At 46.9% G+C, this 14,837-nt stretch overlaps 1 protein-coding gene across 3 annotated transcripts in view; it reads left to right on the top strand.

The window, feature by feature from the left end:
• The first annotated feature begins 1,908 nt into the window (after positions 1 to 1,908).
• The window catches only part of TMEM237 (transmembrane protein 237), a 159,076-nt gene continuing 146,147 nt past the window's right edge, over positions 1,909 to 14,837 (top strand). The window contains exon 1 of one of the 3 annotated variants that reach the window (XM_029606272.1): positions 1,909 to 2,053. In XM_029606272.1, the coding sequence (XP_029462132.1) occupies positions 1,976 to 2,053 (78 nt within the window). In that variant the 5' untranslated portion in view covers positions 1,909 to 1,975. The remainder of the gene's footprint in view (positions 2,054 to 14,837) is intronic. The other 2 variants (XM_029606271.1, XM_029606270.1) reach the window with 2 other exon arrangements.

The raw sequence follows: 14,837 nt of genomic DNA, 5'->3' as shown, positions 1-14,837 counted from the left end.
ATAATCTCCTTTTCCTTAGTGTAGACAGATGGACTCAGCATCCCGCCCAGCTGCCTGTGTACATGGGTTTCATCGATTCAAGGTAAGCCATGTCATGTTTACATAAGAGCGTACACTCTACCTGGTGTCAACGCCTTCCGGTTGTGACTGCTGGCGGTCTCCAGCTGCTATCAATCGGTCAGGGGAATCCTGTTTCACTTTTCACTGAGCGTCAGTAAACACATCCATAACAGCTTTTGCAAGGAAGATTACTGAGTTGCTACGCTTCTGTGGGGGTATATATACACCCGTGCTGACATCAGATCCGTCTCCAACTGCTAGCACGAGCATATTATACCCATTCGTTCTGAGTCCATCTGTCTACACTAAGGAAAAGGAGATTATCAGGTAAGTAATCTCAACATTAGTTGGCTTCCTTAAATGGGAAGATTCCAGTCTTAGTCATTTAAAAATATATATTTTCTAAAGGCTTAATAAAAAAAAAAAAAAAAGAAACCGTTTCAGATTCTATTCTAGTCTTCATGCTTCAAAAAAAAACAAACCCAAACCCCACCTGGCATCAGTATCTTAAATTTGTGATTTTGCTGAGATGAACATTTTAAATACTTAATTTTTTTGCTTTAGTATTTGTCTCTACCCACTTTTAAGTTAAATTTTATTTTCCAGAAACCGGGATGCTTAAAATTCAGTAATTTAATCTTTCATCCAACTTTTCAAAAGTTCAGGTATATGTATTATCATATTTCATTTTTTTAAACTAGCAGATTCCTTTCTCACATACACACTCACAGAAAGAAGATTGGGGCCGAGACTTAGGGGGTGCCGCGGCAGGCAGCCAGCTCTCGACTCGCCCTGCCTCCCCCCGAGTGCCACCCTCCTGACACCCCCCCTAGTGGTCCAGCGGAGATCCCGGGATCGATCTGCTGCACCCGGGGTCTCGGCTGCCACTAAGCAAAATGGCGCCGGTTACCTTCAGCCCCAACCATGTGACAGGGGCTACCGGTGCCATTGGTTGGCCCCTATCACATGGTAGGGACTGATGGCCACCAGTGCCATTTTGCTTAGTGACAGCCGAGGCCCTGGGAGCAGCAGATCGCTCCCAGGACCTCCGCTGGACCACTAGGGGGGTTTCGGGAGGGTGGCACTGGCGGCGAGGCAGGGCGAGTCGGGAGCTGGCTGCCTGAAACCGTGCCCCTTAAATCTCTATGCTTGGTCTCCACCTAGGCGAGTCGGAAGCTGGTAGAATTTTGAAAGGGGTCTTTTTGCCCTTTCAAAATTCTGCTGCCGTGCCCCCTAAGTCTCTGTGCCCTAGGCACAGGGCTTGCTCGCCTAGTGGTTTCTCCGGCCCCGAGATCTGCAGCTACACAGAAGATTCCTTCTCTGTTGCCTGCTGCAATGCCGTGCTGGCCTTCCAGGTTTGCCACTGTGTGATGATGTGGATGCTGGGTCTGACTGACTCTGCCCACTGCCCACATGCGAGGATGTTGGTGTTGGGTCTGCCCACACACGTGTGAAGGCTTGCAGCACTGATTGGCTTACTGCTCCCATAATTTAGGTTATTTACGGGATTAAAAATTAATTTTTCCAAATCAGAAGCATTACCAATACAGGATCCATACCATCTTGTGCAAACACAGGCTAGCACCCTCACATACACACGATCTCCCAATCTCTCACACACATCTCACATCTTCACAATCTCCTCATATAGGATCCCTCTCTCTGAAACCCACAGGGTGTGCCTGCTATGGACAGGCCTCATCGCAGCAGCAGCCAATCACTGCAACATCAGAGCACAAGTCCCGCCCAACAAGCCCAAAAAAGCACGATTGGCAGGAAAAATAGCCCAATTAAAAACAACACCCGAAAGAAGCCCAATCTCGCGGGAGATTAGCGAGGTTGGCAACACTGGGGCGCTTCCCGATTCTAGTTTACCTTAGCAACAACCTGTGGTGTACCGCTGCATAGTGTGCGCATGCGCGGATCATTTGCTTTTGGGCTATCGGCGGCCCCCTCCCCCGCACAAAATATGGAGATACCTGAGAGGCTCCCGGTAAGGATTGGGGAAGGGCGTGGCTGCGCAGGCTTTTATCATCTGTTTGTAGTGAGGGGGGTTGCCAGATCTTTGCGTATTCATGGATTTATTCGATTTGTTTTTTATTTGCTATCAGAAATCCCGGATCACAGTTCTGCGGTACTGCACCATTGGTTCATGCTATGCTTCAGATCTGGTTTTGTTCTACTGCATCTCTGCACTTGTAGTTCTAACTTACTTCGAGAAAATAACTCCAAGTCCAGAGACGCAATGGGGATAAAACCAGACTTGAATAAGGCTGTCGGGGGTCGACCTGGGTCAGCGGGCACCCTAGCATTTTCCTTCCCTTAATTTTGATGTTGCCTCGCTCTCTCCTCTCACACTCTGCCTCCCCTCTTTTTCATCTGTCCTTTCACCCAGTGCAGTCGCTGTCTCCCTGCTTTCCAAGTTCATCCTATGTAGTTTACTCCCGGGGGAATTTTGCGCTACCGCCGAACGCAGATTTTGCGCAGAATCCCCCCCGCAGAAAATAGCAGAGGAGACCCCGGCATGCCGCGATGCGCGCTCCGTTCGCAGAGAAGATGAAGGCCCGGTGCGCCGTTCGCCGAGAAAAGGGAAGGCCCCCTTGTGCCCCTCCCCCCCGCGCCGGGCCTTCATCTTCGCCGCGAACGGATCGCGGCACAAGGGAGCCTTCCCTTTTCTTTTTTCTCTTCGGCATGTGGGTGAGAATGTGTGTCGGGGAGGGTGTGAGAGAGAGCATGGGGGGGGGGGGATGCCGGTGAGAGAGAATGTGTGTGAGGAAGGGGAGGGTGACAGAGAGCATGGTTGGTAAGAGGGGGGTGGGGAGGGTGAGAGAGAGCATGGGAGGTAAGAGAGAGGGAGCCTATATGAGGGGAGGGGGTGTGGGGAAGGGTGAGAGACAGCTTAATTGGTAAGAGGGGGAGTAGGGGGATGCTTGTGTGGGTTTCAGAGAGGGAGCCTATATGAGAGGAGGGCGTGAGAGAGCATGGGAACTAAGAGAGGGTGGGGAGGATGTTTGAGTGTGGGTTTCAGAGAGAGGGATCCTATATGAGGAGATTGTGAAGATGTGAGATGTGTGTGAGAGATTGGGAGATCGTGTGTATGTAAAAGGGATCGTGTGCATGTGAGGGTGCTAGCCTGTGTTTGCACAAGATGGTATGGATCCTGTATTGGTAAGGCTTCTGATTTGGAAAAATTAATTTTTAATCCCGTAAATAACCTAAACTGCTTGATCTAGAGTTTTTCCCGAGGAGATTACTGGCTCACGCAAAAATAAGAGCATAACGTTCACAAGCAGACAAACCTTGTATTCACTTTTACCCAAAACAAAACCTTGAATTGAGCTATCGAATCAAAGTTTCTGCACAAGTGGTTCTATTGTGAAAATATAAAGTAACGGTGACAGTGGGCACCCTTGACGAGTACCCCCATTAGGAAAAAATGATTTGGATAGCTTGTCGTTAATTAACATTTTTGTAGCCAAAAATGTATACAACAACTTGATCCACTGAATAAAAGAATCAGGTATCCCATATTTATGTAAAATCCAAAACATGTAATCCCATTGAACATTGTCAAATGCTTTTTCCATATCTAAACTGATAGTGAGACCCCTGGGGTTACATTGTTCTCCAGAACTGATCACTTCTATCAACTTATGAACATTGGTAACCCTATGTTTACCCTGAATAAAACCAGTTTGATCCTCGGGCACAAGATTAGGCACAATCCCATTTAAACGGGTAGCCAGAAGGGCTGCCAGTATCTTTAAATTCACATTTATCAAAGATATCGGTCTATATGAGCCTGGTACTGTTAAATCTTTGCCTAGCTTTGGGAAAACCAATATTTGGGCTGTATTCATGGCCTGTGGGAAAAATCCCCACTGTAAACATCCTTGATATGTAATAATGGATCTGGCACTTCGGTAATATTTTATAAAACTCTGCCCAAAATGTATCCATCCCTGGATCTTTTGATAAGGGTAAATGTTGTATGATAGCTCAGATTTCATTTGCAGTAATAGGTTTTTGCAACATCTGTTCCTGTAATATCAATATTCGAGGTAGAGAAAGACTTAAAAAAAAACTCCTCACGCTGTGAAACATTTTCCAGCTTTTTAGCATACAATTGCTGATAATATTGAAGCATAATGTTTATTATACCTTCTGTATTAGCAGAAAGCTTACCCTGCTCATCTGAAAGGGAAGTGATGTAGTGTTTTGGCTTATTATTTCGAACCAAGCGTGCCAAGAGTTTGCTGGCTTTATTCCCTTGCCTGAGCAGTATAGACTTATATTGCATGATATGTTGCATCTCTTGTTGAGAAAACAAGATATTTAGTGATTGTCTATTATTCATATGCTGTAAGACTTCTGGCTGCATGGAGGCGATATGTTTCCTTTTAAGAGTTTGCAATTGTTCTCCCAGAAGCAATATTTCCTTGTCCCTTGCTTCTGGGAGAAGCAAGCCAGTGGTTCTCAACCTTTTTTTGGCCGGGACACACCTGACAAATGGTTCTCACATGCGTGACACACTGAACATGTGACCATCACAGGGCTAAATGTAAACATGCACTCTGCATCCTCAGGATGCAGATCTAGGGCATAACCCGTACAACTCACCATACAAAAAAGATATTCTGGTTCTGATGACATCTCAGTAAAAGCAAAACAAACTCCCTTTACTACCAGGCACAATAGCCTTCCTTATGAAAAGACAGTAATATACCACTAATGCATTTCCTATTGAGAAAACACATCAAATAAGATTGATACCAATGCCTACATGCTAGTAAAATACCTCACCTCAGTCACACACCCAGAACTGACCTTCACCAAGTACAGAAAACCCACAAATTATAAATATGGAGACAGAAACTGGAATGGAAAACCAAAAAAGCCACTCTGCATGCAGTGTGAACCTGGAAAAATGGAAAGAGAAATATAGCACCTAACGGACTCAGGATTTGCAATAATGCACACAAACTAACCCGCACAAAGTTACACCTGTATTACGGAACACACGCAAACAGTAACAACCCTATCTAAGAAATACAACTATTAAACCAGGCCCTAAACACCAAAACATTTCCTATTGGGAAAACAGAATAAGCCAAGCTGCTACAGAGCCCCACACAGAAATCATTGTAAAGTTATACCAAAAATGTTACAAAATAGCTGCTGAATAGAATAATATTCAATTAAATACTCATAAAAATTATTAAAACATGTCCAAATATCAATAAAATATTTCAAAACAGCAGACATCGCATAATATCCAATAATTAAAATGGCAGTCAATCAAGAAAAATAAATTTAAAAAACCACCTTTACTTACCCTCTTCAGCAACTCTCCTACTCCTTTCCCTTCCAGGCCAATAGCACTCACCAGAAGCAGCAAGGGCTGCTGAAGCTCTGTCTTCAATCTTCTTCCTTAGCACCCACAACCAGTCACTCACAACACACACCCCCAATTAGACCCCACGACCAGTTTCGGTCTCTTTCACACCAGTCATTTCCTGACCAGTCTCTCTCTCACACAGAAACACATCACCACCCTGACCAGTCTCGCTCTCTCAATCACACTCATGTTCTCTTATATACAAGCTCTCAATCACACACAAAAGCTCTCACACCCATTCACACCAGCTCTTACCCAGGCTTCCATTCACACCCCTACACACAAGCTCTCACCCAGGCATTCATTCACACCCTCAGACACAAGCTCTCACCCAGGCATCCATTCACACCCACAGACACAAGCTCTCACCCAGGCACCCATTCACACCCTCAGATACAAGCTCTCACCCAGGCATCCATTCACACCCACAGACACAAGCTCTCACCCAGGCACCCATTCACACCCTCAGACACAAGCTCTCACCCAGGCACCCATTCACACCCTCAAACACAAGCTCTCACCCAGGCACCCGTTCACACCCTCAGACACAAGCTCTCACCCAGGCACCCATTCACACCCTCAGACACAAGCTCTCACCCAGGCACCCATTCACACCCTCAGACACAAGCTCTCTCCCAGGCATCCATTCACACCCAATGACACAAGCTCTCACCCAGGCACCCATTCACACCCACAAGCTCTCACCCAGGCTTCCATTCACACCTACAGACACAAGCTCTCACCCAGGCATTCATTCACACCCTCAGACACAAGCTCTCATCCAGGCATCCATTCACACCCACAGACACAAGCTCTCACCCAGGCACCCGTTCACACCCTCAGACACAAGCTCTCACCCAGGCACCCGTTCACACCCTCAGACACAAGCTCTCACCCAGGCACCCTTTCACACCCTCAGACACAAGCTCTCTCCCAGGCATCCATTCACACCCAATGACACAAGCTCTCACCCAGGCTTCCATTCACACCTACAGACACAAGCTCTCACCCAGGCATTCATTCACACCCTCAGACACAAGCTCTCACCCAGGCACCCATTCACACCCTCAGATACAAGCTCTCACCCAGGCATCCATTCACACCCACAGACACAAGCTCTCACCCAGGCACCCATTCACACCCTCAGACACAAGCTCTCACCCAGGCACCCATTCACACCCTCAGACACAAGCTCTCACCCAGGCACCCATTCACACCCTCAGACACAAGCTCTCACCCAGGCACCCATTCACACCCACAAGCTCTCACCCAGGCATTCATTCACACCCTCAGACACAAGCTCTCATCCAGGCATCCATTCACACCCACAGACACAAGCTCTCACCCAGGCATCCATTCACACCCACAGACACAAGCTCTCACCCAGGCACTCATTCACACCCACAGACACAAGCTCTCACCCAGGCATCCATTCACACCCTCAGACACAAGCTCTCACCCAGGCATCCATTCACACCCAATGACACAAGCTCTCACCCAGGCATCCATTCAAACACAGTCACACCAGCTCTCACCAAAAATAACTTCTTCCTTCACTGCAGGGATGGGGTCTAGTTCCGCCACGGCTTTAATCCGGCGGGCCTTCTTTTTTCGGCGCCACAGGGATGGGTGCCTCATTCGGAGGTCGGGTTTCCTCTTCGCCGCTGGGGGTCAGGTTTTCCTCTTCACCGCTACGGGGATGAGCTCCCATAGCGGCCTTGTACCGTCGGGGTTGGGTTTTCTCCTTCACCGCTACGAGGATGGGCTCCCGTAGCGGCCTTGCACCGTCGGGGTCGGGTTTTCCTCTTCACCGCTACGGGGATGGGCTCCCGTAGCGGCCTTTCAGCATCGGAGTCGGGTTTTCCTCTTCACCGCTACGGGGATGAGCTCCCATAGCGGCCTTGTACCGTCGGGGTCGGGTTTTCTCCTTCACCGCTACGAGGATGGGCTCCCGTAGCGGCCTTGCACCGTCGGGGTCGGGTTTTCCTCTTCACCGCTAAGGGGATGGGCTCCCATAGCGGCCTTGCACCATCGGAGTCGGGTTTTCCTCTTCACCGCTACGGGGATGGGCTCCCGTAGTGGCCTTGCACCGTCGGGGTCGGGGTTTCCTCTTCACCGCTACGGGGATGGGCTCCCATAGCGGCCTTGCACCGTCGGGGTCGGGGTTTCTCCTTCACCGCTACGAGAATGGGCTCCTGTAGTGGTCTTGCTTCGTCGGGATTCTACACTGCTATTCCTCCCACCCCACTCCCGGGCAGTGCCATGCCTGCCTCACCGGCCAATCAAAGGCTTCCTCCCTTCTTCCTACTCCCACTGGCAGGTAGAAGGGAGGAGGCTTCCGATTGGCCTGCGCGGGGGAAGGCAGAAAGAAGGAGGCTTCCCATTGGGCAGTGGGGGTAGGAAGAAAGGAGACTTTCAATTGGCCCGCGGGGGCTGGAAAAAGGGAGAAGGAAAGTACAACGGGGCAGTGGGACACGGGGAGACACGACACACCTGCCGGTGTTTGGCAACACACTAGTGTGTCGCGACACACCGGTTGAGAAGCGCTGCTCTAAGTACCGCCTTTTTGGTATTCCAAAACATTTCATAACTTACCGTATTTTTCGCTCCATAAGACGCACTTTTTTTCCCCCAAAAGTGGGGGGAAAATGTATGTGCGTCTTATGGAGCGAATATAAAAAAAACAAACAAAAATCTAACAACCCCCCCCCCAAGACCTGCCGACTTAGTTTACCGCAACCCCCCACCCTCCTGACCCCCCCAAGACCTGCCAAACGTCCCTGGTGGTCCAGCGGGGGTCCAGGAGCGGTCCGGGAACGATCTCCTGGGAGTGGGCCGTCGGCTGCCAGTAATCAAAATGGTGCCGACGGCCCTTTGCCCTCACTATGTCACTGAGACCGACGGTCGGTCCCAGTGACATAGTGAGGGCAAAGGGCCGTCGGCGCCATTTTGATTACTGGCAGCCGACGGCCCACTCCCAGGAGATCGTTCCCGGACCGCTCCTGGACCCCCGCTGGACCACCAGGGACGTTTGGCAGGTCTTGGGGGGGTCAGGCGGGTGGGGGGTTGCGGTAAACTAAGTCGGCAGGTCTTGGGGGGGTCAGGAGGGTGGGGGGTTGCGGTAAATTAAGTCGGCAGGTCTTGGGGGGGTCAGGAGGGTGGGGGTTGTTAATTTAAAGGGTTGGGATGGGGGTTTTTTTGGGGGGGGAGGGGTTCCCAGAGAAAAATGTTTTCTGATCTGGGGAGTGGACCGAAATGGCCCTCCCCAGACCCGAAAACAAAATGGGGAGAAAAAAAAAAGCTATGCACTCCCCTAATTTGCTCCATAAGACGCCCAGACGCAGAGCCGGTTTAGCACAATTTTTTTTTTTTTTTAATTTTCCCCCTCTGAATCCTAGGTGCGTCTTATGGTCAGGTGCGTCTTATGGAGCGAAAAATACGGTACTTCCTCTGAAGCATTCAAAGCGGCATACTCAGCCCATTGTTGTATTAAATAATCTATAAATTCAGGATCATAAAACAAGGTCGGTTGCATTTTCCAGCCAATAGTCAAACTTAACAGGATAGGAGCATGATAAGAAATCCTTAAAGTACCAATATTAATTGAGCAAACCTTAGGAAACAACGCCGATGAAATTAAAAAATAGTCTGTTCTAGAACAGGAATTATGAATTGGTGAATAGAAAGTGTAACTCTTTCTAGGAGATGCAAGGTCCGCCACATATCTAGCAATTGCAGCTCCTTCATCCAAAAATTAACCCCTTCAGGTGGCTTATGGGACTTCTTTGTGCATATTGGCTGGGTACCTAGATGTAGGAAAATGGGAGATTAAAGTCTCTCACCCCATCACTATTTTATATGCAGGGTATTGACCCAAAATGACAACCAGATTGGGAAAAAAAGACTGATCAAACACATTAGGGCATACACATTACAGAAAACCATTTTCATGTTAAATAGGATAAAACATAAGCATTGTCAAGCTAAGTGTAACACATTGATAAGACAGGCGAAGAGAGAATTTGAAATGAAGTTGGCCATAGAGGCAAAAACTCATAATAAAAACTTTTTTTAAATATATCCAAAGCAAGAAACCTGTGAGGGAGTCAGTTGGACCATTAGATGACCGAGGGGTTAAAGGGGCTCTTAGGGAAGATAAGGCCATTGCAGAAAGACTAAATGAATTCTTTGCCTCCGTGTTTACTAATGAGTATGTTGGGGAGATACCAGTTCCGGAGATGGTTTTCAGGGGTGATGAATCAGATGAACTGAATGAAATCACTGTGAACCTGGAAGATGTAGTAGGCCAGATTGATAAACTAAAGAGTAGCAAATCACCTGGACCGGATGGTATGCATCCTAGGGTACTGAAGGAACTCAAAAATGAAATTTTTGATCTGTTAGTTAAAATTTTTAACCTATCATTAAAATCATCCATTGTGGGGGGGACATGACGTCACACGTTGAGATGGCAGCTTAATTTTTGAGCTCCCGCTGATTCGCCCCTCATCCGCAGCAATCTGTGTCCTGCTACAATACTTAGCATCTGAAACCAGTTGGAGACCCTGACTTGAACCAGAGGCATGACATCCCGCAAGAAAAACGCGGACCTTCACCGCATTTCCTTTCAAAAAGAAGGTAACAAAGACCCTGAGGGTCTACCTGATCGCGAGGCTGGCGATCAAGATGGCTCTGATTCGCGCGCTGATGGCTCCGAGGCGCATAACCCAAATTCGGAATCTCCCGACGTCCCAGCATCCGAACACCCGACTAGGGCAGAATTTCGCGACTGGTTCGCTAGCCTCCGGGCTGATATTAAAACCTATCGGGCGGAATTAGTAGCCCATTAGTAGCCCATGGTTTGGTTCCTATGGAACCTGATATTGATGCTTATAAGTGTAATGTCTGTTTTTATTATTATGTATGTTCTATGTATATCGCCCAGGCCTTTTTGTGTTGGGCGTTTAATAAATTTTATTAAATGAAAAAAAATATTAAATGAAATGAGGGAGGATCTTGCATCCCTGGGTCACCGGGTCGACAACCTAGACGTACGACTAGAGGGTCAATGCGAACAATTCACTCTAAATAAAACCTCTTGTGAGACTCTACACTCAGACAACACTCTATTAATTGCAAAAATAGCCGACCTCGAAATAGATCGCGTCAGAGCAACTTGCGTTTCCGGCGCCAGAAGACTGTCACGCGCTAATAAATAAATTCTGCCTCTATCTACTACAAGAGTCCCACAACTCTTGCTTCCGAGATTACTGAAATAAAATTAGATCGCGCACATCGGGCACTGCGTTCTCCCCAGCCCAGTCGACCACGCGACATCATAGTTTGCTTCAAGGATTACACTGTCAAAGAAAAGGTAGCAATGGCGGCACGAGAGCGCAACGCTTGGTCCTGGGAAGGCCATAATATCGCCATATTCCCAGACCTCTCACTTTACCACCTTGCAGAATCAACAATCATTTTGAGAGGTCACTACCTTCCTCCGTGATAAAAATATCAAATATCGATGGACACACTCATTTGGCCTCACATACTCGCTGGAAGGTATCACTTATAAATGCCTGACACCAGATGAGGCCTTACCCAGTTTATCAGCCAGTGGCCTCACTCTCATGCAGATGCCGCAGAAGAATGATCCCCCTCACACCGCATGCCGTTCCTACCCGGCTTGGCAGCGGGTGGGAAAGCACAACAGCCGCCTGCGCCGACAATCAGGGGGATCTTCCTCCAGCCAGGGTCCTGCCTAACTATCGTTCTTTCCCTGATGGTAGCGCACTGGCTTCAGCAGGATCAGCGTCACTAATTCTGAAATCCTAACTGGGTTTTTTTGTCTGATCTTCAGGTTTTGTGTTGTGCTCTCTGCTAGACGCAGTTTCTATGTTTTTCATTGTTGTATTTTCTATGTTGATGGTTGGGAGGGAGTTGGTGGACTATCAACTTTCTCGCCTGTGATAGGTTTTTCTCCCCTATTCTGGGATGGGAGCAAGCTTGCATGGAGGATATTGCAAGCAGTATTCTTTGGGTAACGAGGATTGCCCTCATCCTCGTGGGGTTCATGCTAATCTCGTTCTTATAATCTTTATTTTGTCATTTTCTTACCATAAGCATATTCTCCATAGCGGGAGATCACTCGTTTTTCTCATACTTGTGTTGTCTATGACATCTCCCAGGTATCATTCTTGGATACAGATGATTCCGACACTGATAAGTGATACCATTGGTGGTATATATTAGTTTCACCCGCGGAGATACTGGCTCTAGAATTTACTTAGTTACTCTTATAACACATAGATCATGGTAAAATTAAAAGTCCTATCTGTAAATGCCAAGGGCCTTAACTCCCCTCAAAAACATTCCCTTTTCTATAGGGAATTGGCAATCGCTATTCCAGATATTGTGTTTGTGCAGGAGACACCTCACTCGCAGATATGAAACTCTCACGAAATCGTCTAAATTTAATCATCAATTTTTTGCTGCAGCTAACAAAAATGCTAAATACACAGGAGTAGGTATTCTGTTTGCATCTCATCTGATCTTTGAATGTAAAAAATGTATAGCAAACTCTCAGGGATGTTACCTGTTGCTTTGCATCACACTGTAGAATCTGATTTTACTTTGTTGAACATATATGTAATCTGTAAGCATTTGTATTTATTATTTAGCTATTTACATTGCTCTGTTACCACTTGGTCCTATTCTCTCCTTTAACTCAAGTTCTAAGTTCCTACAAAGTTAGCCTTGTTATTCATACCGACTTGTTTGATTTAATTGTTTGATGTAATTTTCCAATCTTGGTTCTGTGTAAACCGAAGTGGTATGTACTAGTACATGAACTCCGGTATATAAAAGCCTTTAAATAAATAAATAAATAAATAAATAAATACATAAATAAATATGCTCCGAATAGGGAACAGGCTGTTTTTTTTTAAACACTTACACCACACTCTCATCCAACATACAGTAGGCCATTTGATTTTGGGCGGTGATTTTAATTTCACTATTTTTCCCACCCTGGACACTTCCAAGGGTCACTCACTTATGGCCATGGTGCATACCAAAGCTCTCAAGGAGCTCATGACAGAACACCATCTGATTAGATTCCTGGAGAACAATGTATCCTCACTCACGTTCATATACATTTTTTTCTAAGGCTCTCGATTCATATTCTCGAATCGATTATTTATTGCTGGACAAAACCCTCTTCCATGCAATCCCAACAGCCAGAGGTGGGCATAGTTTCATGGTCAGATCATGCACCGATTTCTCTCATACTCCAGTTACCAGGCTGGGATCATGGCTGTAAATTCTGGAGACTTAACGACTCCATTCTGCATGATCAGTCCTTTATCCACACCAGTTCACAGATAATTAGTGACTTCTTTCACACCAACGAACACTCCGTCGCCTCACTGATTATAGTATGGGATTGCTTCAAATCCTATATCAATGGACACTATCTCTCATTCATCCTTTCTCAAAAAAAAGGAAGCAGCATGTTCCCTACTATGGGATAAGATTGCGGATCTATCTCATAGACATGCTCAAACTGGATCTAAGAAAGTGCTCACCCAGCTTTCTCAGATTAGAGAAGATCTGCATAGTTTAGAGCTCGATCACATCACTCACGTGTTAAATCTTTCTAGACAAATTTATTTTGAGGGGGGAAACAGAGCTGAAAGGATCCTAGCACATCAATTAAAAAAGCAAACCTTTCAAAACCATATTCTCAAAATAAAAAATGAACAGGGTGGGGGGAAGTGACGTCATCGCTCAAAGATGGCAGCTTAGAATTTCTCTCCCATTCTCCTCTACGCTTTCATCGCTAATTCCTCCAGTTCCAAAAGAGCTTACCTTCTAATTTTCTTAGCTCAGAAGCCCTAAACAGTGTAGTAATGGCATCGAAGAAAAAAGTTGTGGATCTCCAGCAATTTTCATTTGTTTCAGGCGGATCTCGTGTTGTGGCTCTCAGTGATGCCACAGGGCCTGGAGAGGGCTCTGAGGCCGCGGGACAAAAACAACTTTCTGAGTCCAAGGATTTAACAGGAGGCACCGAGCCGATTCAAAAACGGGATCTTCAAGTATATTTTCAAGACCTGAAAAATGATATTAAAACACTTTTGGAAGAATTCCGGGATGCCATTTCTACCCTACTCACCGATATAAAAGAATTGGGGCACCGCGTGGATGATAGCGAAGCGCAGATGGAAGAACACGATACCCACATTAAAACTCTAACATCAGAGATAGACAAATTGAAACAGCTGCAGGAGGACACCTCGTTGAAATTGGAAGATATTGAGAATCGCACCAGACGCAATAACTTACGTATTTGAGGATTACCGGAGGAGCCAGCTTACGCCAATACCGCCAACGTAGTCCAGCTCATTTGTACTGCGATATTTCAGGCCGCAGCAACGATGGATGCTGGCAAGAATACGGAGATTCCTGCCACCATTGTAGTGGAGAAGGCGCAGAGGGCACTGGGACCGGCCCCAGAAATGAACCAAGAGACATTATGTGTTTTCATAGCTTTCTTATTAAGAAAGCTATAATGAAAGCTGCGCGGCGATTAGAAGCCTTTGAATGGGAAGGCCATGTGTTATCAGTGTACAATGAACTTTCCCCAGCAACTTTGAAATGGCGCAGGGAGTTCCAGCCAGTTACTGCACTCCTTCGGCAAGAGCGGCATAAATATCGGTGGCTCTACCCCTGCGGGATGGCATTCACGATTAAGGGAGTGACCTCCAGGGTCAAAACGGCAGAGGAAGCAGCCACCATCTTGCGGGCGGCAGGAATGGAGATTTCCTGCATGGCCTCTTCTGTAGAGTCAATATTACCAGCAGTGGAAACAGCAAAATGGCAGAGGGCTGGCAAAGGAGGCTGTTGCCTGAAAAGAATGTCTGGCCTGGGTGAACTGTGGCAATCAGCTACCACTGATAATCGGAAGGAACAGTCTCCTATCTGATTTACAGTGTGCATGAGAGACCTGTATGCCTATGGGTTTCTTGTTTTTTCTTCCTTCCGCAGTTTGTGGACTACTTCCTAACTGGCAGTTTCGTTGGAGCCTAGCTATAGTTTGGGACTTTTCTTTGCTTCATTGTGCCGTTTTTCTATTTTACATTTTATGGAACTGGAATGTTTTTCAATATTTGTTCGTGGGGGAGGATGGGGGATCTGGATGTTGCTCCCTCTTTAAGAGGTCTGCCACATGTGGGGAGACTTCAGATATGTTGGGGATGTGGGGGGGAGGGGGGCAATTGAAACCTGTATGGATGGGTTTGCATGTGATAGACGGGTACATAGTGTGTATCGATGCGCTGAAAGTGGGTGGGAGATGAGGTATTATGGCTCCACTTAGATT

This window comes from Rhinatrema bivittatum, chromosome 6 (assembly GCF_901001135.1).
Source record: "Rhinatrema bivittatum chromosome 6, aRhiBiv1.1, whole genome shotgun sequence".
In the NCBI taxonomy this organism is placed as follows: Eukaryota; Metazoa; Chordata; class Amphibia; order Gymnophiona; family Rhinatrematidae; genus Rhinatrema; species Rhinatrema bivittatum.
This window is presented reverse-complemented; position numbering and strand designations above follow the sequence as displayed.